This window comes from Cygnus olor, chromosome Z (genome assembly GCF_009769625.2).
Source record: "Cygnus olor isolate bCygOlo1 chromosome Z, bCygOlo1.pri.v2, whole genome shotgun sequence".
In the NCBI taxonomy this organism is placed as follows: domain Eukaryota; kingdom Metazoa; phylum Chordata; class Aves; order Anseriformes; family Anatidae; genus Cygnus; species Cygnus olor.
The window spans coordinates 11,693,337-11,716,710 of record NC_049198.1 but is presented as its reverse complement, the minus strand read 5'-3'; the positions used below and the strand labels follow the sequence as shown (position 1 = coordinate 11,716,710).

The 23,374-nt window shown below is 44.4% G+C and overlaps 1 protein-coding gene across 2 annotated transcripts in view; it reads left to right on the top strand.

Annotated features, from left to right (window-relative positions):
* The first annotated feature begins 5,701 nt into the window (after nt 1-5,701).
* Nucleotides 5,702-23,374, top strand: part of NPR3 (natriuretic peptide receptor 3) — a 48,055-nt gene continuing 30,382 nt past the window's right edge. Inside the window, exons 1-3 of one of the 2 annotated variants that reach the window (XM_040542128.1) lie at nt 5,702-6,802; nt 12,624-12,746; nt 17,529-17,695. In XM_040542128.1, the coding sequence (XP_040398062.1) occupies nt 6,070-6,802; nt 12,624-12,746; nt 17,529-17,695 (1,023 nt within the window). In that variant the 5' untranslated portion in view covers nt 5,702-6,069. The remainder of the gene's footprint in view (nt 6,803-12,623; nt 12,747-17,528; nt 17,696-23,374) is intronic. The other variant, XM_040542127.1, reaches the window with a different exon arrangement.

Sequence of the window (23,374 nt, the reverse complement as noted above, 5' to 3'; positions counted from 1 at the left end):
AGTATAATTTCAGAGGCTACAGCTTGCAGATGTTGGATTGAGATTTAGTTATAGATAATCATCTGTGCTTAATAAGAAGACTGAATCCTCCTCAACCCAGTTTTAGAATTAAAATACCATGTAAATACAGCATACTTTCATAATTATTAATCAGAACCATTTAAAAATCACTCCAAATTAAACGTTGCCCAAAGCAAATATGAAAGGGCTGTTTCCTGTTACCCAGGGTGTTTTTTTTCTGTGAAGCAAGTGAAGTGCTTCAAGAAAAGTATGGTAGGAGAAAGATGGGAATCACTGTGCCTAGCCAACTCTGGAGCAGGTCCTGGAGAACTGCCAGTGCCGCGATGTCTCAGGAGGAGGCAGAAGAATCTGTCCAGTTTTCCTCTGGGCTTCACAATGTTAATTTTGCTGCCTCCATCCAGCACAGTCTGGAGCAGCTGGGGTCCCCCGAAATCCTGGCCCAAAGCAAATGCCTTCATGCTGGTGAAGCTGTGTATGTGCAATAGGGTACAGGGTCAGGGTGGGAGAAAAGCTGAGCTGAAGGAGGTGGACAGTGCAGATGTATCTTGCTAATAAGCAAGTTGCAATGGGATGGTGAACACACCAGGCAGATGAAATCTTCATTTTTAGCTATTAACATTTCGCTGCTGGTAGGACAGCTTGTAGGAGCATCAGTCTTCCAGAACTTGTACTTTGCATCTGGTTAAAGGCAAGCACATTTTCATATGCCCTTTCCTCACACACAGACTCTTCCTGCTCCCACTCTCACAACCCCAATTTGAAGGGCTAAAATAAAAAAGAAGTTGCCAGAATTTTTTGGGGGGAGATAAGGCAATGAATTTCCTTAACCGTTCTTGAGGAATGGCCAAGCTTTTCCAGCTGAATTGAGAAAAAAAACAAAAACAACAAAATAAAAGGATGGTAGATGTCCATCCTGAAAACTTGGGCCCAAACTGCTAATGTTCAGCTAAAATTATAAGCAACTGAAAACTGTGTCAGTATATATATATAATTGCCATACATAATGACATCATGTAAAAGGCAATATCCGTTGGGCTTACTGATAAGCGGGGCTAACAGCACTATAAAGGCTAAGATTTTTTATTGCTACATTTCTTGAAAACTATGGACCTTTTTTGTAGTCATGTCTTTTTTTGGCGTTCCTTCATTTTGGAAATGAAAGTCATAGGTGTGGCAAAATTACTGCAGCAGCTGCAAACACACCTTAACTGCAGAAGTACAGGTAATTATTTTTTCATGAATATTAGTCATAGGACAGAAAAGAAAAAAGTGCTTTGTAATAAGCCCTAAAGCAACTGCTTCCATGTGGCAGTGGTGGGACTACCAAAAATAAATTAACTTCCAATAGAAATACAATTTCGTGCACAAAGTTCTCTTTTATTTTGAAATATTTCAGATGTTTTTCTCTGTTCCTCATAGAACCTGCAGTGCTTCTTTCTGCAGTTAAGACAATAACCTTCTTGAGACACTTGGTGAGTTACTAGAAACTGAAAAATGCTATACACAAGTTGTGAAAATTTTAATGGTGTCATAGAAAAGAAATGAGTTCTCTTTTAAAATTAGCATCAGTCTTTTTGAACTAGGCCTGTATTTCGTTGGCAATGTGTCGTACATTTCAGCATATTCATTACTAAGGTGGGGAGTTTATTGTTCATACCGACTAGGGCATTCATTGGAAAGGGAAAGTGGAGTATAATTTCAGACACATTGTCTCGATGGGCTGATACTGTAAAATAGAGTTATTCTCACAACTTCTCAAGCAATCTATCTTCTATCTTCAGCTTTCTTTTACATAAAATATGTCAGGGCTGTTTTATCTCTGCCATACATTGGTGGATTGACCTGAAAAGGAAGGGGAGAAGAAATGAGGTGTCTGCAAGTGCGTTATGGAAGGGCTAATGAGACATCTCTAGTTTAAGGTCATTACGGTTGTTCCTGCATGGAAGGACAGCGCTTCAGGGAGTCTCTGAAGTCTCTGGATGCAAATGAATATATGGATCCAATCCTTTTGCTATAATTACATGGGACACAGAAATAAGACAGTTATAAGACACACTTGCTGACCGTGATTTATACAATATCAGTCCCAAGGTATTAATTTGGGCCATCCGGAAGTTGCTGTAACTCATACCAGTTGTCAGTAATCTAATCTTGATAAATCAGGGTATGTCCCTAGCATATGTATAAGAAACATACAGTCACAGCTCTGTCATAATTCTTATACTGGACTGGAGCCTACTAAGCCACTTCTGAGGAGGATTTTTCTGGAAGCCATGGCAGCTCTCATTTTGCCTCAAGTGTTCTATCTCTGCAAAGATTTCCTGATTTGTTGTTTTTCACCATATTATCTCACATTCAATATTGCCTTGTAGATGTGAGGAAACACAGCAAGTACTGATTGGGTTATATTGGGATATATCTCTCTATATATTTGGATAGGGCTGGGTTTTAGCCCCACAATTTATATATTTTAAGAGTATCTGCTTTCACAATACTCCCTGGGAACATGAGCAAAATTTATGACTAATGGTGGGGTGTCAGTCATTTTTCATCCTAGGATTTGCTTTTGCATACTCGAGCAGCACATCTCTCATTCGCCTGAATTTCAGTGCACTTTTCAGGACCAGTGGAAAGGAAGGATAGGTGCAGCACTGTGTCACCAGCAGTAGGGGACCATCAAGATGTGACTTTAGCAGCACTAATGATGATCGGTGGTGTAGTGGAGGGATGACCTTGGGATCACCCTATACCTCTGGTACGTTGCAGTTTGCCTTCCCAAATTTTGTTCTCCTGAGTCGTAAAATAAAAGAAGATTCATCTGCCCACCTTACCTTACTTTGTGCTGTGAAGCGGAAGCTGTTGACAGCACCAGTAACTAGTTCTGCAAAGTGTTATTACTATATATATGCTTCTGTTTACTGTGTGTAATTTTGTCATTTTGTAGTTCTTGTATACAGATCTACATAGAATTTGGTGTCAATCAAAAGACAGAACAAGTAAATATGACCCTTTTTTACTTTTTAGCATCAGATTTGTTCATCTTGATTTTTCATGCTGCAAGATTTTTACCTAAAGGCTGTGGTGCATTTTCACATAACTATACAAAGGTAAGACCACAAAATGCAGAAAGAGACATACAGATCCTACATGTAGCAATAAGAAATCCATTGTGTGTGTTCCAAAATATAGATTTCTAGAAATAATGAGAATAGATTTCTAGAAAAACAAGGAAAGAATTTGAAAGTCTGAATGGCACGATATATTTGCAGTGCAGATGGCACTAAAATATTTCATCTTTTCAGCCTCTAGGGGGGACTATGTTTTCAGCGAACCTGTCTGCGAACGATTTTCTTAATCTGCAGCAGGCAGTTCAGACTGTTGCTAACGCTAGTTGGAGCGAGTCAAGTAATTCTTGATTTGTGTATGAGTTATTTCTGTGGGGAAAATAGTCTATGTCCGTAACGCCTTTAGTCCTAAAGGGCTAGTCTGAAGTCTCTTGCTGCAGTCCACGGGCATTCTGCCTGCTACTGATTCACAACTGCAGGATTTGTTCCTATTAAAAAGCATTTATGTAGCTGAGAAAAAAAATAACGTTGGTGGAGAAATGTTGGATTTATAGCTATGGAAAGTACTGTAAGTGAACTAATGATGAGGTGGATTAAGTGACATTTTGAATTGGGATTAACGAGGAAATTCTCATGCATAACTTTTTGGCTTGGAAAAATAAATCACAGGCTGGGATTCTTCTTTGTAAATTGCGTAAGGTGATGGGGAATGACTGAAACGTTCATGACACTTGGGGCCTGCAGAAACATTGTGACTCAGGTTGAATGCAATTGCTCATGCAAGAAAGGACCACATATCGTGGGCCAAATCTTTTTCCAAAAGCATTGAAATCAATCGACACTACTACTGCTAAACAGTACTGGCTCAATGCTTTTTTCCCCCCTTACTCTGGCCATGCTTCTCCCACTCTTATTCATTCCCAGCAGTACTTTTACCTCACAAGGAGCAGGCAATGTCAAGGGTGGTAGCCTTGTGATTTATGGGCTTACTATCTCTTCCATCATGTTTACACAGCTTACACTCAAATAAGACAGCCAGAAGAGTATGGAGCTCACACGTAAAATTTAAAATATATTCTGTCGGGGGAAAGGAGGGAATCAAAAGAGATCCTTCCAGATTTCGGTGCTGTAAACACATCTGTAGGGTCACCATAAAGCAGTGACTACAAAGGTCAGCATTTCAAAATGTGTCTTAAGAAAATGTTTTTGCAAGCTTTGTGGTGAAGATGGCTGGCATGTTGTATATTGTAACATTCTGCTTAATCTCCAGTATGTTGTACGGAGTCATTTACAACAAAAAATGCCTGACATAACTTACAGTACAGGAACATACAAAACGAGCTTCACCAGGGTGGGTGTTTATGTAATTTTCAAGAACACTCTGAAGTTCGATTCAGTAATCAAATAAAACTACATTAGAGGCACATTTCTCAGGAAAGCTACCCATCTTTACATTTGTGACCTCTTTTTTTTATTTTATTTTACTGAGCTCCATCAGATCCATGCTCCTAAAAAAAAAAAGATTTTTTTTTTAATGATTATTTCTGTACATTGTATTATCTGGTGTTTTCATTCCATTTCCTGGTTGCAGTTGCACAAGCACTTACAGCTTTCTTTTCTTTTTAATCAAGGAACCTTAAAGGTGAGCAGATGGTCACCCCAGGAGCCCTGGTTTCCCATTCATGGGCTGCACAGTGAAGGCAGCAACAACTGTAAGTTTACACATACTGCCCTGACAACGACCTCTGTGCTGAACTAAACAAACCCCTTCTGTAAAGTGAGGAGCCGTTCACTCACCTTCCCAATGCAAACCTGGCACTCGCTGAGTGATCAGAAAGCATCAAACCGCGCAGCCCTGGCTCCGGGTTTGAGGATGCGTACATAGAAAAATGTACAGAGAGACATCCTTTAGGATTTTGCTGTCGAAAATCATCAGGTGTCCAAAAGCCTCTTTCACAAAAGACTTTGCATGCCTCACACTGACATTGTTCTTTATTCCAGAACAGGAGTGTCCGTTTTTATACAGACTGTGACAAAATCTGACACCACCTAGCAGCTTTACAATCAGTAGGGAGAGCTGAATGAGGATGCGTTCGACATGCTCTGATCGGGCAGTGCTGTCAAGATAATCAGAAAAGTTAGTTGTTTTTTTTTTTTTTTTTTTTTTTTTTTTTTTTTTTTTTTTTTTCCCACTCTGAGAAAATAGTCTCTGAGCAGCACTTGTCACAGGGGAAATCTGCACTGCTTGTGGCATGAGCCACCATGGGTGGGAAGGGACTCAAAACTGTGCCTGGGCTCTCTGGGGGGCTCAGAAAGACCCCGGAGGGATGCAGGGCGCAGCGGGGTGGTGGTGGTGGGGACACCCCAAAAGCTTCTCTCCTGTTGCAAACCCCTCCATTCCCCCACCCCCCCCGCCAGCGGGGACCCACCCCTCGGTGAAAACAGCCGCCCAGCAGCGAGCCCCCCCTAGCACCCCGCATCACCCAACCACCACAGGGGTCCCGTGAAGGGTCTGCCCCACACCCCCGCCCCGTGTGCGCCCCACAGCCCGGCCCGGGGGCGAGGTGCGGGGCCCGAGGGGGTGGCGGCGGGCGGGGCCGGGGGGGCGGCGGGGCCGGCTCCTCCCTGCGCACAAACCCGGCGGCGCCGAGCCGGGCGTGCGGAGAAGCCGCGTTACTTAAGCGGGGAAGGGAGCAGCGGGGCAGGCAGCCCCGGCGAGGGGGAGGGAGGTGGATGGGAGAAAAAAAATTAAAAAAAAAAATAAAATAAAATAAAGGGAGAGTAGGCGAGGTGAAGCACGAATAACTTAGGAAATGAGATGCTCCGTCCGTGACCCGCAGGCTGGGGCAGGTTGTTAGTCTCGCCACACACCTGAGAAATAAAGCACGACCGAACAAGGGGCAGGGGGTTGCGAGGGGGCGATAAGGGGAGGGTGGTGGCGAAAACTTTGCCGGAGTTGGGGTCGCCGCGGGGGGCGGGCGCGATGCCGCCCTGGCTGCTCGGCAGCCTCTGCTGCGTGCTGGCGGCGCTGGGCGGCGGCCCCGCGGAGGCGGCAGCGGAGGAGGAGGAGGAGGAGAAGCTGATCCGGGTGCTGGTGCTGCTGCCGCAGGACGACGCCTACCTCTTCTCGCTGGGGCGGGTGCGGCCGGCCATCGAGTACGCGGTGCGGAGCCTGCGGGAGAGGAGCGGCGGCGGCGGCGGCGGCGGCGGCGGGGGGCTCGGCCTGCCGCCCGGCTACGCCTTCCAGCTCACCTACGAGGACTCGGCGTGCGGCAACCGCGCCCTCTTCAGCCTGGTGGACATGGTGGCCCTGCAGCGCCGCCGCCCCGACCTGCTGCTGGGGCCCGTGTGCGAGTACGCGGCGGCGCCGGTGGCGCGGCTGGCGGCCCACTGGGACGTGCCCATGCTGTCGGCCGGGGCCCTGGCGGCCGGCTTCGGCGCCAAGGGCGGCGAGTACTCGCACCTCACCCGCGTCGCCCCGGCCTACGCCAAGATGGGCGAGATGCTGCTGGCCCTCTTCCGCCACCACCAGTGGAGCCGCGCCACGCTGCTCTACAGCGACAGCAACCCCGAGCGCAGCTGCTACTTCGCCATGGAGGGCGTCCATGTGGTCTTCCAGGAGGAGGCCTTCCACATGGCCGTGCACAGCTTCGACGAGACCAGCCGGCACCTCGACGTCGACGACGTGGTCCGCGCGCTGCAGGCCGGCGAGAGGGGTGAGTGGTGGTTGTGTGGGGCTGGGGGAGGGTTTGGGGCTGCACGATGCCATGCCGGGATGTTTTTTGGGGATTGGGGTTGGGGACGGGTCGCCAAGAGTCATCTGGGAAGGGCTTGCGTGAGGGATGTGTTGTGGGCTGGGATCTGTGGTGGGGAAGCTTGGCCGTGAGCATCCTGGGGCTGGGTGCGCACCAGAGTGGGGCCGTCACGAAGGCTTTGCCCCATGTAGGTCCATTAGCACTTCACATCCCACAGCAGGGATGGAGGATCGCCCTCCAGGACTGGGATGGGATGGTTTTGTGGCACGGTAAGAAATGAGCCTTCTGCCAATGGTCCGGTTTACAAGCACGGCCAAAACTGCCCACATCTCCGCACATTTACACAGACCAGCAAGTCTGTTGCTCATTCTGAGATACTTTTTTAAAGTGACTCTGGATAGGTTCAAAGGCTGAGCAAAGATGTGTTTTTTTTCTCACCCTGCTGTGTCTTGCTATTGGGATCCTTTTCCCCACTCCTGCTGTTAGAAGCCCCATCGAGTAGTTCATAAATAACAAACCCATTTGGGGCTAGCTCTCATTTCAAGGGATGTGTGAGTGCTAAACCCATGAGTGTGTGCAGTAATATTGCCACCAACTGCTAGCAAAACACCGTGCAGATAAATGGCTTGTAAAACATGCTGGAAAGTCACCCCTGCGCCGGATGAACCGGCTTTGCATCAGGAAGCAGTAAAATGCTCCAAGTACTTTGGGGCATACAAATTTGTAGTTAGATGTACTTGAAAGTGAGATCTTGTCAAATGATGTGTGGATACATGGGCTCATCAAAAAGGTATTTTCTGCTAGAGGCTTTTACCAGCCGTGGATTTCTATAGTAAGTGGTTGTAAGAAGGGAAGAGATGTATTCCAGAAGTGGACTGCAGGATCAACTCAAAGAAAGTCCTCCAGTGTTTTTCAATAGAGGCATAGATGTGAAAAATACTTTGTGCAGCTTTTACATCCCCAGTTGCAGAATACTAAGGTGGTACCAAAATGAAACAGATAGAAGCTCATGCTGCGTGTGACTGGCACAGTTCACGTTGCCATGCCGTAGGTTGCGGTGCTTTGACTGTGCAGCCTTGTGCTGGTGATGCAGTTACGCTGCTGTGAAATCCTTAACCTGCGAGGTAACTGGGGTCTAATGATGTATGGATCCTTAATTCTCTCTTTGTGGAAACACCGAAGCAGGTGCTTAAAACAGAGCTGTCCTAGTTAGTACCATTAATGGAAATACGCTGAATGGAGAGAAAGAAATGTAGAAGTGCTAGGGGAAACAGCTATGTATGGAAAGATGCTTTTCTGTTTTTTTAATCAGCCTAACTTGTGTGCGTGTGCTTGCCTTTCCCAGTGCAAAGAACATAACAGTGTGATTGTGGCAAGAACAGATGAGTGTTTGCCCTTAGCCAAAGGGAGCTGTGAATGTGCTGTGGGAATGTGACTGGTGGCTAAGGGCAAACCCCACTGTTTAGACCATGCTGACAGCTAAGGAAGAGAGGCTTGATTTCAGCCCAGGCTTAAATGCTTTGTGGAGCTGGGACCTTTGGTCTTGCCTTGTTCTGTGACTTGCAGACGAGTGAATAAAAGCAGCCTTCTGTGCCCTGTGGGGTCCCTTCCCTTCATCTCACCTCCTAATTTGTCCTGTGGTTCATGCTGCTACTGCAAAATGCAGCAAGTGAGGCCCTTCTGCCGCCAATGGTGTGCTTCTGGCTTTAAAGACTGACTGCACAGCTTGCCTTGCACATCCCTCAGGGTCTGAGGGGTGGTCCTGCTGTTTACAACATCTTGCAGGCTGTCAAAATATTTTAAAAGTCGTCTATCATGTGAAGGACACACCATGTGCCTTAGCTTACCAGATCAGGGCTTCATTTCTTCTTGGGACTCTTAGGAGAGTGCCTCATGGGGCAGCAGGGCTGGTGGATAAGGTGACACTGTCCAAAGCACTTCATTTTTGTTTGCTTGGTTTTCTCAGCAGGTTTTAAGGGTGCCTGTGTAACACCCACTGTAATACCATCCCATGCTCTTACCCTGCATGCTCTCCGTTTTTGGAGATTACTGCAAGTGGTGGTTCCACCTACATGGTAGGGCTTTCTTGAGCCACCCTGAGTAAGAACAAGCTTTAAAATGGATATAGGATATTTACTCAAAACCCTTCCAGGGCTGAGAAAGAAGTTGCACCATCAGTTGGCCCAGGCCATCAGTTGGATGGGGGGATCAGTTGGCCATGGGGACCCATGCTCTGTGCCTTATTCCCAGGGCAGAGGCTGGCCCCATGGGTTAGGTTGTGTCAGGCTTGGGGGGTTGCATTGGGTTTTCGGGGCTCCAGCAGGCAGGGGCACACTCAGCCACCCATTGTGTTTGCCAGCAGGTGCCTGTCCAGGCCCTGGAACTGGTTCAGATGTCTCAGAGTCATAACAAAATCATGAGGAAAAATACAGTGATAAAAGTTAACTGCTTGTCTTTACTGAATGTCATTAACAGCTCAAACTCACTTGCGGGCTCGGTTCCCCACGCCATGGACTTGATGCTGTAGGCTCAGGTTAGCCACAATGTCCACGAACCCAACACTGTGTTATACGTGTTCTGCACGAGCACGTAGTCCGAGGTGTTCCCTTTGCTAAGAGCTTACTCCTCTAACTGGGATTAAACTAAGTATTTGCAGGATGGGTCAAGAAATGCAGAATATTAGTATTAGAATGACCATGTTCTGCATGTATTGTGCCAGAGGGAGACCACTGTATATCTGTGTGTATACAATAGTAAGGTATGGGTGCAGATTAAATAAACATAATTTAGATATCTGGAAGATTGTGAGAGACTTGCCCTTAGCTGATTTGCCTCAAAATCCTGAAATATGTAATCTTTGCTCTCCTGCTGGGTTAAAAACCACATCCAAATAGTTAATATTACTTCCCTTACATTCCTTTAGAGGCTTACAAAATATGACTTAACATATTTTAAAATAGTGTTTTTTTTTCCCCCACTCTTTTTCTTATTCCATTTGCTCAAGGTCTTTTACTGGTGTTGTGGGAATCTCTTTGATTCCATCTACAGATTACAGTTTTATGATAGATGTGAATTATAAAGGCAAAGTCAAGGGGGAGTTCGGAGGGCAGCAAGGAAACATTTCAGAAGGAAATCTCTCACCTATACTGAAATTAGGAACAGCAAGACAAATTCATTCCTGATGTGTGTCTGGAAAAGATTTGATCCAAATTTTATTGTAAGAAATTCTTTCTTCTTTTCCTCCATGCTAATATACCTCACAATAGTCATGAAATATGCCTTGCTCTGCTGCTCTGGAAATTGTTACGTTGCTCTGCTGCAATCAGTAGGACAGAGCTGTGCATGGTATAGCTCTCCTGGAGCATGGGGATGTACCAAACGTGATTCACCCCTGTGGTGCATCTGGAATTTTACGCCTGTCATGGCACCCAACCAGAAAAGCGATGGGAGAAGATTCATTGTCTGAGAAGAAAGGCCAAGCGGGCCAAATTTTCATTTCTTATAATAGCAAACACTTCTAACCAGAAAAGCTGAACGTGGTTTTGATTCAGTTTTATTGTTGGGGTGAAAACATTTGCATTCGTTATTGTAGTTTTTGAGCCCTGCCATGTGTGACGGCATCCTTGGAAACGTGCGTGCAGTTGGTTTCAGATCATCGTCCCAACAAGTTCTCTTATGACCTTGCTGTAGGATATAGCCACAAAGCATGCACTAACACAATACTTTGCAGTATTCTGTTGTCAGTAGCTTCATGCTGATAGTCTTGTGGATGCATATAAAAGTTTATGGTACAACATACTCAGGGTGAGAGGTGTCTCCCCGTTGCTGAAGACCTCGCCTGAATTTCTGCTTTCTTTTTGCAGGGAGACTGTGTGAGAGGGGCATAGTTTCCCCTGCCCAGCAGGTTGGGGATGTGATTTCTCAATCAGCATCATTAGTCTAATAAAGAAAAACGCTTTAGGGGTATGTTGATATATCACAGAATCACAGAATTGTCTAGGTTGGAAGAGACCTCCAAGATCACCCAGTCCAACCTCTGACCTCACACTAACAAGTCCTCCACTAAACCATATCACTGAGCTCTACATCTAAACGTCTCTTAAAGACCTCCAGGGATGGTGACTCAACCACTTCCCTGGGCAGCCCATTCCAATGCCTAACAACCCTTTCAGTAAAGAAGTTCTTCCTAATATCCAACCTAAACCTCCCCTGGTGCAACTTTAGCCCATTCCCCCTCGTCCTGTCACCAGGCATGTGGGAGAATAGACCAACCCCCACCTTGCTACAGCCTCCTTTAAGGCACCTGTAGAGAGCGATAAGGTCACCCCTGAGCCTCCTCTTCTCCAGACCGAACAATCCCAGCTCCGTCAACCTCTCCTCGTAAGACTTGTTCTCCAGACCCCTCACCAGCTTCGTTGCCCTTCTCTGGACTCTCTCGAACACCTCGACGTCCTTCTTGTAGCGAGGGGCCCAAAACTGAACACAGTACTCGAGGTGCAGCCTCACCAGAGCTGAGTACAGGGGGACAATCACCTGCCTAGCCCTGCTGGCCACACTGCTTCTTATACAAGAAGCAGTGAAGAGAAGTATGATAGAAGTATGAAGAGATCGAGGACAGACCAGCCTGCTGGAGTGGAGGTGGTTGGGCAGTGCTGGGCTGGGTGGAGAGCAGACCTCTGCTCTAATTTCCCAAGCTGCTGCTGCAAAATCTTTCAGGATGGGACACAGTGAATTTAGCTTGAACGCTCAGGCGCTGGGCAGGGTTGCCTGAAGGTCTTCTTACCCCTGAAGATCACTGGCAGCCGTTTGGGCACCCGATAACACTATGTAAGGTTGCAACTGTATTGTCTCCATGCCCATCTCTGTTCTGCCTTCCAGGCAGAAAGGGAGCTGGGGACTGGTGGTGACATCCAAGAGGTTTGTCACAGCTTTCCTCCCATGGGCTTGTGGCAGTGGGGATCACAGTGCCTGCACGGAGCACACCTGTGGGGCTTGTAGGCACCAAAGCCCTGGTTCAGCTTCTGATCTGTCCTAAGCGAGGCTCTGTGGTATTTAATCTTGTAACCATGTTTAATCTTCACACCCAAAAAGCAACACTCATTTTTTCCATTTGTAGCTGGCTGAACATTGTGTCCTATCAAAGGTGCTTGCCAAGGCTCATTATGTAGGTGTTGGAGGTAGTTGTGTCCTGGACAGATTTGTACCACTGTCCCTAGAAGCTGTCTTGGGATGGAGTGAATCAGCTGCAGAGATGCTGCTATATGATAACCATAGAGAGTCAACGAATTCTACACTAGATACCCAAATTTTGTGTAGCTGAAGTGTAGGTAAGATGAATCTACCCCAGACGGTTCAATAGAATGGAAATCAAAATGGTAATATCACTGTATCATCTCAATTCTCCATCTTCAGATCATCCTGTGCTCCATTTGAAGTATAACTGTGGCTCGTGATTGCAGTCAGTTCTACAAATACATGCAGTTGAAGAAATTTGAAGCTAGAACTTAACACATGTTGCAGGAGTAAGGAAAAAAAGATCACATATAGGCTCCATGTAATTATTTTCAGAGGAGACACGAGTAAAAAGTCAGTCCATGTTTGGTACCTGTCTTCTGTGGGCGGTTTGGGAAATCAGCTTTCGTTGTTGTTTGCGTTGTCACATTTGTTGCAACATGGGGAGGACAACTCAGGTCATTGTCTTTGGCAGCGTTCATGCTTAACAATCTGTTCCATAAAGTTCTTGAACTGTTCCTTATCTGTGTTTTCCATTTTCTTCCACCAGTTGTAATCATGTGTGCCAGCGGTGACACAATCAGGAACATCATGTTGGCTGCTCATCGGCAAGGAATGACCAACGGGGACTACGCTTTCTTCAATATTGAACTCTTCAACAGCTCGTCATATGGTAATGTTTTTCCTGCCCAAGTATGTTGCAAAGTCTTCTGTAAACCCAGTAATATTTTTGGATTCCTTAGTCTCAAAATATGCTGTACTGAATTCCAGAATACACCGCTGTCTCCCCATCGTTGTGATTACCTTCCACTTAGGCTATGACATCGCAGGAAATAAAAGGGACCTGGCGGCTGTTGTTGCCACTGAGTGGATCATGGGATACCAAGTAATGGTTTTAAACTAAAAAGGGTAGATTTAGGTTAGAAACAAGGAAGAAATTCTTCACTCCAAGGGTGGTGAGGCCCTGGCACAGGCTGCCCAGAGAAGCTGTGGCTGCCCCATCCCTGGCAGTGCTCAAGGCCAGGCTGGATGGGGCTTTGGGCAAAAAAATGAATGGGGCTTTTGGTCTGGTGGGAGGTGTCCCTGCCCATAGCAGGGGGATTGGAACTAGGTGGTCTTTAAGGTCCCTTTCATCCCAAACCTGTGAAATCCACTCTAGGTGTTAGTTACTTTTAGGGGAAGCAGCACTAGACAGGCATGTTAGCATCCAGGCATTGGCACCCCACGCTGCAGCGTGTGTGCGCTCAGCTCCAGCCTGATGACTATCAGATCTCAGAGCAGGGGCACTCCCGGCTCCCTGGTGGGCTGTGGTCCATGCAGCCAGCTGAGAGGAGGCATGAGTGATGGCAGGGTTTGTGGGCAGCTGCAGGGCCTGGGTCTCCAGAAGTCACCAAATGATCCGGTCAAGCTTGTTAACTTCAGCTTTTGATTGCAAACTGTATCTGCAAAACTATCCAGCACTGTTCTATTTAAGGGAAAGCACAGACAGTCCAAATGTACTAGACTAGGGTTCAAATGAGTGGCTGATTTCACCCCAAGTAAATATGATAAGATTTGTCAAGTTAAAACCTGACTTAAAAATATAAGTTGAATACATTTGCTTTTTGAAATATATGTATGTTTAGTTACATCTGATACTATGGAAGTGCATGGTAGGGGCTAAACCTACTCTCAGCTGCTATAGCTCAGTTAAATTGAAGGTAATACTGGAGCAGTGTGTTTAGTGACAGAGTTTTAAACAATGTCAGATGACTGGAGCTGGGGAAATCCTGCCTGGGAACTAGGTTTAGGTGAAGTTGTCAAAGTAGATTTTGAATGGAGCGGCCTCTTTTGCAGGTGCATAAAAAATAGTTCCCCTCACAGCAGGCTGCCTTAACTAATCAATTCAAATTATTTTCAAATTGAAAACCAAGTGGGAGTTGAGAAAGAAGGAAAATTGTTCTTTCAAGCCTCAAAAAGCCGATGAACAGAAATAACTGAATTCACAAAGGGATGATGTATTTTGTTTAATGAATCAGTTAATGGCAAGTTAAATTCTTTTACATAAACTGTTATCCATCTACCACCTCTGAGATTATTTTACAATAAACAGTGCTGTTTGTTGAAAAGCTCTATAATGAACACATGTAACTGTTTAAATTCAGAGATGTAGATAGGTACAGAAGTAAAGATACCCATACATGTGTCTAAGTTAGCTAAAGAAGTGCCAAGTTCTTCCAGCTAATAAGGAAATTACTTAAATACCTGAAAGATAAAACTGCAGAGCACGATCAAAGCCAGTGGTTCAAATCAAGGTTTTCAGTTTGCTGACTGAAATTCAGTGTGACTTCATCCCCGGTAGCATAAGTGAAGCCATTTGGCATTGCAGCCCTAATCGGGACCATGCAAAAAGCTGAATCCATATCGTCAGTCACATAACCCTGAAGTTTCAGCCCATCCGTAGACCAGGGGAACTTTGCAGATTTGATTTTACTTGTGCCTAGAAAGCACTGATCAAATAACCCCTCTGGCTGCCGTTGGTGCCTTGTTACCACTGCACTGCTGCTGCGTTTCATCTCACAGAGTAAAAATGCATCAAAAGTGATTCATCTGGCCCCAAGTATAAGTCTGCTTGTGAGCTGGGCACCCTTTGGAGTCACAAGAGAGAATTAGGCACCCCTGGACAGTGATTCATCTCATCCTTAGGTGTCTGAAATGTCCCAGGTGAATTATTCCCTAAATCTGATGGTTTCCTTGCCTTGGCTGAAATGAGCGGGGTAAGTGACTTGGCTGCAGAGAAGGGGAAACACAGGAGCTGGCTTTGGATTCCCAAAGTCCTCTTTGAGCAGGTGACGCTCCTGTAAGACCAGGAGGTAGGCTGCTGCATTTTGTAAAGACTTTTGCATTTCAGAACAGTGCTTGCTAGGAGGCAGCATTGCAAGCCCCCAGATCAGCATCCTGCCCCTGGGGGACCCTGGCACTGTGGCCAGTGCAGTCGCATGGGGGTCTCAGCATGATCCTGCTTTGCATCGCAGGTAGCACAGCCTACTTGTAGCTTTTCCGAGAGATAAACGACAACTGTCTGCCTCCTGTCTGTGTTGTTAGAAAGTGCAATTTCCTGATGTTTATAAGTAGTAATTCTTTTAAACCAATTTTTCTGTTCTGTGGGTTTTTTTGTGGATGTTTCCCACGAGGATCAAAATGACTGTTAGAAAATGACTTCTGTGCAGGTGGCTATCACATGTGGAAAGCAAACATAAAAGAGAAATGCAGAGAAATTCCACCTAAATTCCGTGTTCCCAGTGCTGGGAGATATGAGAATTATAAGAGGCACAAAATCTAAAAGTGGTTGTGATAGACAAATTGGCACTTTACCTTCAAGTTCAGATGACTGTGTTGCAGTTTGTTGTTGCCCTCTGTTCTGAATATTTTTAATTTTTCAGAAGAGTAGACATATTAAATGCCAAGGCAGCAATAGTTGCAGAAAAGTGCTGTGGCAAGACTACATCCCGCAAAATAATCCATGAAGGAATTTAAATATGGAAATTATTCTAGGAACTATGTTATGCAAGTGTAGCTTCCCCGTTCCCAGTGTCAGTATTTTTAAAAATAAATATGTATAACGTCTAGGACAGAAACTTACATTCCACCGGCACTATCGTTTTTTTGTATGTAATCCCACTCTTAGCCATCTGCTTCTGTAAATGCAAAACATAGCACACCCCTCCATGTAACAATCTCTGCAGAACATTTTAAATGCTGTACCACTGAAATGCAGGTGTGCAGCTGGGCTGAGGATTTTCAGCTTCAAGGCTCCAGTAGAGCTTTTCTGTATCTTCCCATTTCTTTTTTTTTTTATTTCTTTTTTTTTTTTTTTTTCTCAAAAGCAGTAAAAAGGACAGGGTGCAGACATGGAAGGGAACAGTACTACCTCTGAGGGCAAAATCATGCTGCACGATGCTACTTGCTGTCTGGTGTTTCCACCAAGCCTGATGAATGGATTCCTGCTGTAATTAATTTTAACCAGCTAAACTTTGGGTTTGGAAAGAAATCTCAAAACCAAGGCAGACCAATCTAGACCTACCTGTGCCTCCTGCCCTGTGCTGGGGGTACTGGGAGCTGCCATTGAGCCAAGATCAGCATGAGGAAAGACTTGCTCTCCTGAGAAGTACAAGTCCTTCAATGTTTATGCTGTACTCTCTGAGGAAGGAGAGCAATTTTTCAATTGACTTTAAAAAAAAAAAAAAGAAAGAAAAAAAGAAAAAAAAAGAACCTGGAGGGTCTTGTTCATGCATTTGCTCTTCCACAGGCACCCAGTGCAGCCTGTAGTGCTGTGCAAACAGCACTGAGAGTTTGGCACCTGGTCTCTGTTGCCATTAGTATCTTTGCTTCCAAAGCACTCACTTTTCTTGGTCCAAACAGCACCGTGGTCCTCTAACCAAGCAGGGCAGCCGTATACACTCTCATTTCAGGGTCCTGTGTGCCTTCAGGTCACCCTTGGGAGCTTGGTATTAGTCTTCGTCATGGCTCATTTAGCAATGGCGGGGAGTTCCTTGCTGTTGTTCCAAAAATAAAATGACTATCTAGCTTTTAATTATTTGTTAGTTTTTAAAAGCACATTGCTTAGGGCTATCGTTCTCTGTAGGTCTCTCTTATTTATTGTTTATGGAAAATAGCACAAAATCTGATCCAGGGTAACCTTTCCATTGATGTCCTGAAGCTATGGATCAGGATCTCAGGACCTGCTAGCGTCAGTGCCTGTTAAGCAGAAGGATTTCTCTGTTAACTAACAGCCTGTCAGCTGTCCTGCTTTTTAAATTCTGATTACTTTACTGGTGGTCTGAGTTAAATCATGCCCCTTCTGTGACACAAACCATGTAAATACAGCATAGGTGCAGAATCCCATTTATTTGTAAGTGTTTCTTTTCCATTAAGAGCAGGGCTGGTCTGGCAGCCGCTGCACACATGGTTTTCTCCTCGACCGCAGTGGGAGAGCTGTGGGAGAAGTAACTACACCATCTGCCTCCCATTCAGGGTGATGATCATACTATTGACTTTACTGGTGCCTTTCTGACTGCCCAGGACTGAAGAGTGTTGCCAATGGGATGATATGATATAAAAACTTTGTGGTCAGATCCTCCCTCACTTGTTCTAACTTAAATATCTGTGTTTTCAGGATCTGGCTTGTTTTTTTGCTCTGAGATGTCTTCTCATGCTTAGACTTCAGCCTACCCCTTAAAAATAAGCAAGCACAGCATGGGAGTAAAGTTGTCTTTCTGTTTGCACATTTACTTCCCACCAGCTGTTCCTCACTGCCTGGTTTCCAGCTCTTTTTGGAGCAGGACACCTCCTTCGTACTGTGCCATCTCCTCACAGTACAGGAGAGGGGACTTTTGGGTGGAAAAAGGAAGGTGGTCCTGTAGTGGTACCTAATTTGGAGTTGGAAATAACCTTTTTTTTTTTTTTTTTCGCTTAGGAAATGGTTCTTGGAGGAGAGGAGACAAGCATGACCTTGAAGCAAAGAAGGCATACTCGTACCTCCAAACCATCACTCTGCTGAGGACCGTGAAGCCTGAGTTTGAGAAATTTTCCCTGGAGGTGAAAAGTTCTGTTCAGAAGCAAGGTCTGCATGAAGATGATTATGTAAGTACTTAACAACAGGCTTCAGGTATCAGCATCTTTTTAAAAAACACTCTCCTAATTAAAGCAAAAGTAGCAGTGAGCCCTCCTCAGGACAGGAACACCTGTGTTCAGTTGTAAAAACCCACCCTTGCCTATGCAATCTGTTTTTTTTTTTTGTGTGTGTGGTTAAAGCAAATAGCAGCTACAATAGATGTGTTTAGGTTTACAATAGATGTGTTTAGGTCTGTGCACCATCATCTATGGCCACTTGTCCTGTGTTTATCCCAAGTACTTCCCTGACAGTCAACCCTTCCCTATGATAGGGAGTAAGCCTTCCAAATACACTAAGAAAGAGAAGGTGCTTGAAGAGAGTTTGGTCCATTTTAGCCATAGGAAATGAGGGCTGTAACACAAGTAGTTCCATAGGAACAATGACTGTTGGGGGAAAAACTTTAATCTCTTGCAGTCAAGAGCATGAGACAAAACTTTCCTTTTTCATACATGCCTACAAAGAGAGGGATAATGAACCAATGAAGACATAAGAAATTTTGGCTTCATAGACCAAGGCACTATATTATGTTGTTTTTCAAGCAAATTCAAGTGTTGCTGTGAAGCAGACCATGAAATAAAATGCTCCAGCAAGGCTAAATTGGCTTGAAAGACATCGCCTTAGCTGAAAGGAAAAAAAAAAGTGGGACATCCGGAGCACCTCCTTTAATTTCCTAAAGAAAGATTTGGGGGAATTTATGCCCTAAACTCAAGAAAGCAACCCAAACCCCTCATTTGATTGCTCCCACTTAGGCATCTACCTCATCTCTTTACTTTAAGCTTTGTCTCTACCACATGGAGGTATCATCTTCTAGCTCAAAGCAAAAGCGTGGCTATATTTTATTTAAATATTCTAATTAGAATGTAATGCTGAGTCACGTTGGTGGCTTGTATTTTTACTGTGGAGCTTTCAGAGTGTAGGAAAATAGTCTTGTTGACATTCTTTGCCTTGAGTTGAAAGAGAAACTCCAACTGGTGCGTTCAAGGTGCTGCTCTCTGAAGAACCTGCTAAATGAATTTTGAACAAGGCATGGGACTAATTTGTGTTGTCCTTCCCTTTCCCTCTATGTGCCCTCTTGCAGATGTCACTTAACAAGACATGTACCTTGAAAAACTGCTGCCTCTTCTTGGTTCTGGTTGAGGGGAAGTACAAATCTAATAGTAAAGATCCAGTCACTCCCAGAGAGTTTTGTGGGATTTCTAGTCCAGGCTATGTGACATTTTCCCAGATGAGAAAAGTCTTAAACTGCAGAGAGCTCAGGATGCTTTCTGCCCAGCTCATGGGTGCTGGGCCGTGTTTGGGAGAACAGTTTGGAGCAGGGAGTGGAGAAGCTTTGCTGTTCTGTAGGGTGGGGACCCACTGCAAACCGTATGCCTGTTTAGCATAGGTGCTGAGAAAAGGCCACTGGACAAATATGAGCCCTGTTATGGTCAAGCAGAACTACATCCATGAGAAAGTAAATTTTGCAGGCTGTTTTTTTGAGGATACTCCTTGAACACCCTTGTACTTGCTGCCAGATATCCTTTTTCCTCAGTCCATGGTTGCTTTTGCAATCAGACGTCTGCTGGTGATGCTCCTGGCTGTTGCAGGGGAGCCTGGCTCCCCACTGCCTCATCCTCAGCCTTTTTCTGTCTGGCTTTGTGGGCTGCCTGCCCATATATCCTCTTCCCACCTGGGATCCAGAGCCTTTTACGTTGTTCCAAGCACTCCAGTGCTCAGAAGTGTCAGCCTTTGCCACGGCGAGGCAGTGGCATGGGGCTACTGCTACTGACTCTTCTACTTCTCTTCCTGGTCTTCCCATCCCACCTGGCTTTCTGAACGCTTCCCAACCCATTCTCACTGGAGCGGAGGGAGGACTCATGATCTATCTATACCCACTGCAATTTCTTCTTGTCTGAAATAGCAGTTCTTGACTTTCCAGAAGCTGATGGTGGAGGGTCTAGGGATCTGGGGCTCCCATGTAGGAGCTTCAGATCTTGGCTATGAGGAAAAGAGGTTTGGTTTCAAGCACTGAATGTCCTGGTATTACGTGGGTATTTAATGTCTATGGATCTCAGCAGATTCTACCATACTTCATTTTTTTAAAGCTTCTTAACACAATGGGGAAAATAAAACTTGTTTAAGAGGGCTAGCCGTGGGCTGGGTATAGCGAAAACATTAGGTGTGCTATTTCATTAACAGTATGTGAATTTTATCTGACTTCAGATGCAAAAGCATTTATGATGAATTTTGCATTTCCCCAGTATGGTCAGTGAGAAGGAGATGGTTCTTATTCCCTTAACTGATTGTCTTACTGCCATGTTGAGAGGACAAACATTTCAGTGAAGTCTTCAGGCTTAAGGAAAAAAATGATGTGGAGAAATAAAAAGCCAAACTGAGGACTAGTTCCTTCCTCTCTGAAAGATATGTGCATAGTGGACACCTCGTTAACAGTACTTCTTCTGGCAGCATGGGAGGAAAGTGGCAATATTAGCCTCAAAGCATGCTGACCAGGGCTGTTTTCTCCAAGGGAAACTCGCTGGGGAGAGGTCATTCAGCTGAGTGGGCTGGGAAGTGACAGAGACAGATTTTCTCTGCTGGATTCTGCTCCTAAAAACAAAACCTATGGGGAAAGACAGTCTGTGGTACAGTCTATCTCAAGTCCTATCAGCGGGTGTTGAAATATAATCCTCATCCTTTTCTGCAAGCTGTATCCCAAGAGGACAAATTCAGACAAATCTGGATTTGAAGCATTTAGCATTTCTGCTTCTCTGTGTGGATTTTTGCAGTGTTATGGGAAAATGGGGCCCTGGATCTATGGCCTAAATTATCTCACAGTGACCCTAGCTCAAACAAGAGTAGTTAGCGCTGCCATTTTGTCCTGGCCTCTTGCCAACATTAATCCTAAAGGCATTATTATCTACCAAAAAAGAATATCATAAAAATGGAAAATAACCAGATGACAGAAAGAAAGATAAGGGAGACAGAAAGGGCAAAGTCCTAAAACAGCAGCTGTCAAATTGCTGGACTGGAGAACATATGTGGCCCTTGGAGGACTATCAGGTCAAAGACTGCTGGTCATCCTCATCTCCAGCTGTGAAATCACACAGGAAGAAGTGGAAAAAAAAAGTCAGGAAATGTGTTCTGGATACCTCTTTCCCATGTCAGAAATTGCTGTATTTTTTTGCAGGGATGTTACACTGTGACGACGGCGAAGGTAGCATAACGTGTACCTTGTGAGTGAGCAGGAAAGTGTGGAAAAGGCAATTTCTCTGACTTGTCAAGAAATCTCTGTTGTGAAGAAAAAAGCTTCATTAAACCTTTTAGGTAAACAGCTGTGAAATTTAAGAGATGTAGAGAGTGTCTGAGAAGGCATCTTGTATTTAGGTAGGCAGTAATTGCAGAGGATGGAACTAAAAACATTGACGTTCACTGTCTGCAACATCCCATTGCATTATTTTTTCAACAAGCATCATGTTCTGTAGAAAGCCTGACCATTTTATTTACTTCTTGGAATCTGTCTTCTCTGATAAAGTAGCCAAAGGTAGATTTTTTTCCCCAAATCCATTCGTATTTGGGGTTCTGGCATAGGGACAAAAGGCTTTAATGTTGTTACACGAACTATAACATTTGTTCACTTCTCTGATGTTAACATGTTGCCAAGGTATTAACAGCAGCATATCTTGGTCTTTATGATGCAGTTGAGACCCTTGGTTTAGTAGCAAAATATGGGACAAATTCCACATGCAGACCTATAACCTAGGTCAGGCAGCAATGGTAATTGCGTGCTTTTACTCGACAGAAGAATTTGAAACTGTCTCTGAATTGGTGTGTGTGTAACTCCCAACAGATGCTCTAGTTAAAAATGTTTATGAATAAATAGCGTTTCAGTTAAAGTATATGCATAAGCCATTTTTATTAAATAATGCCGAACACTTAATGAATTGGTGGTAGGCTGCAGTTTGGAAGTTCTTAATGCACCTTCTGTTCTTGGCTCAGGCCTAGGATTCAATAAATGCTTTTTTTTATGTCTAACCCGGTATTCTGAGCTGGGATGATTTTACAGCCAGGGATATTTGCTCTTCTGAGGTTACAGACCACCCATGGCTTGTTTTTTCTTCTCATTTAAAAACTGAAAGTGCAACTAATTAAATATTTCTGCTGTGTTACCTACATGACAGCATTGTTCACTAGGTAAATGTGTGGATTTTATCCTAGCCACAGTCCTTTTTGCATTACTGAAAATAGGCTGCAGGAGAAGGGAACTGGAGCCCAGTTTGCCTGTAAAGTTATCTCAGTGAAAGAGTGAGGACAGAGACAGAACTACACAGATTAATTAGATGAGCGAGATGCTACTACTTATTAGAAAGGGCAAGTCTGTTATTTTTAATGTTTTCAGCCCTCTGAAATGAGAAATGGTCAGCATCAGAGCAACTGTTCAAGTTCCAACAGCTCACTACAAAAGCTATGTGGGAGGTAGCTGTGCTCATAAAGTTTATCATCTCATCCATTACATCCGTGCCAGACTCTTCCCCGTGTGTATTCCTTACGTCAGCCTTTTAATTAGGATTGTACACCAGCTAAGATAAGGGTTGGGAGAAGCAAGCAATTCAGTCATGGCACTGAGAGAGATGGTAAAAATGTAACATATTCAACAGTGCATGTCCCACTTGTGTTTTTCAGGCAAAGCCAGGCAAGATTAATGACAGCAGGCTTTTGTGTCTCTTCTGACTACACCAGAATGGGGAGAGAGTTTGGGGGAGATTTTTTTAAACTCTGCCAGGGAATAATTTGTTCAAATGAATAGGTCTATTCAGCTGCTGGAGTGCTTTGCTAATTGTGTTCAAAAGAATAAAAGCAAACCACAAGCTGCTTTCAGCAGCCGGAAAAAAAAAGGGTTCACATGCCAGCTTATTAACAAGATGAATTCTATTAGTAAAACATATTTAGAATTTTTGAGACCAGCTCATAAGCCCATGGAAATAATGAAATGTTTTCCAATTTCCATAAAAGCAACGTTGATCTCTGGGCTGCTAATTTTTGTGAACACAGCAGATGCATTTTTGGATGAAGTTAATGCTTTCTCAGTGATATGAAAGGCAAGTGTCTACCACGTTGGGGTCTTAGGCAAAACTGCAGCATAATAGTATGTTATTTGCAGTTAACAGATGTCATAAAAGACAGGAAAAGAAAGAAATTATTCTTCTCTTCCAGAGGCTTTCTGTTTAGTTTTTCTAGCCTGCCTAAGCAGATTTTTGAAACTGTTTTAACCATGAACAAGATAATACAAAACCGTAGGTGTATCTGAAAATAGTAACATCTGAACTCTTTGGGAATGTAAAAGTTTAGAATTGATCTTCATATACGATGTTGTATATTTTCCATAGCCCCATGTTTTCACTTTGGTTTCACAGACATTCACATTCCACTTTACTAAACAGACGCAGACATTTATGGGCAAGGCATTCCTCCTTTGAAGTACTTGCTAGAAATACACCTTATTTTCCAACATTAAAGTGTGAAAAATCACAGAATCAGTGTCTTCCAGCAAAGTTTTTATAAACTGTTTTTGTTTGAGGCCTCTGCATGCTATTTGCATTGCCAAAGATCCAAAAGCTAGTATGTCCCATCGAGGTCTTGTTTTTATTTAAGTTCATAGGAATTTTCTTACT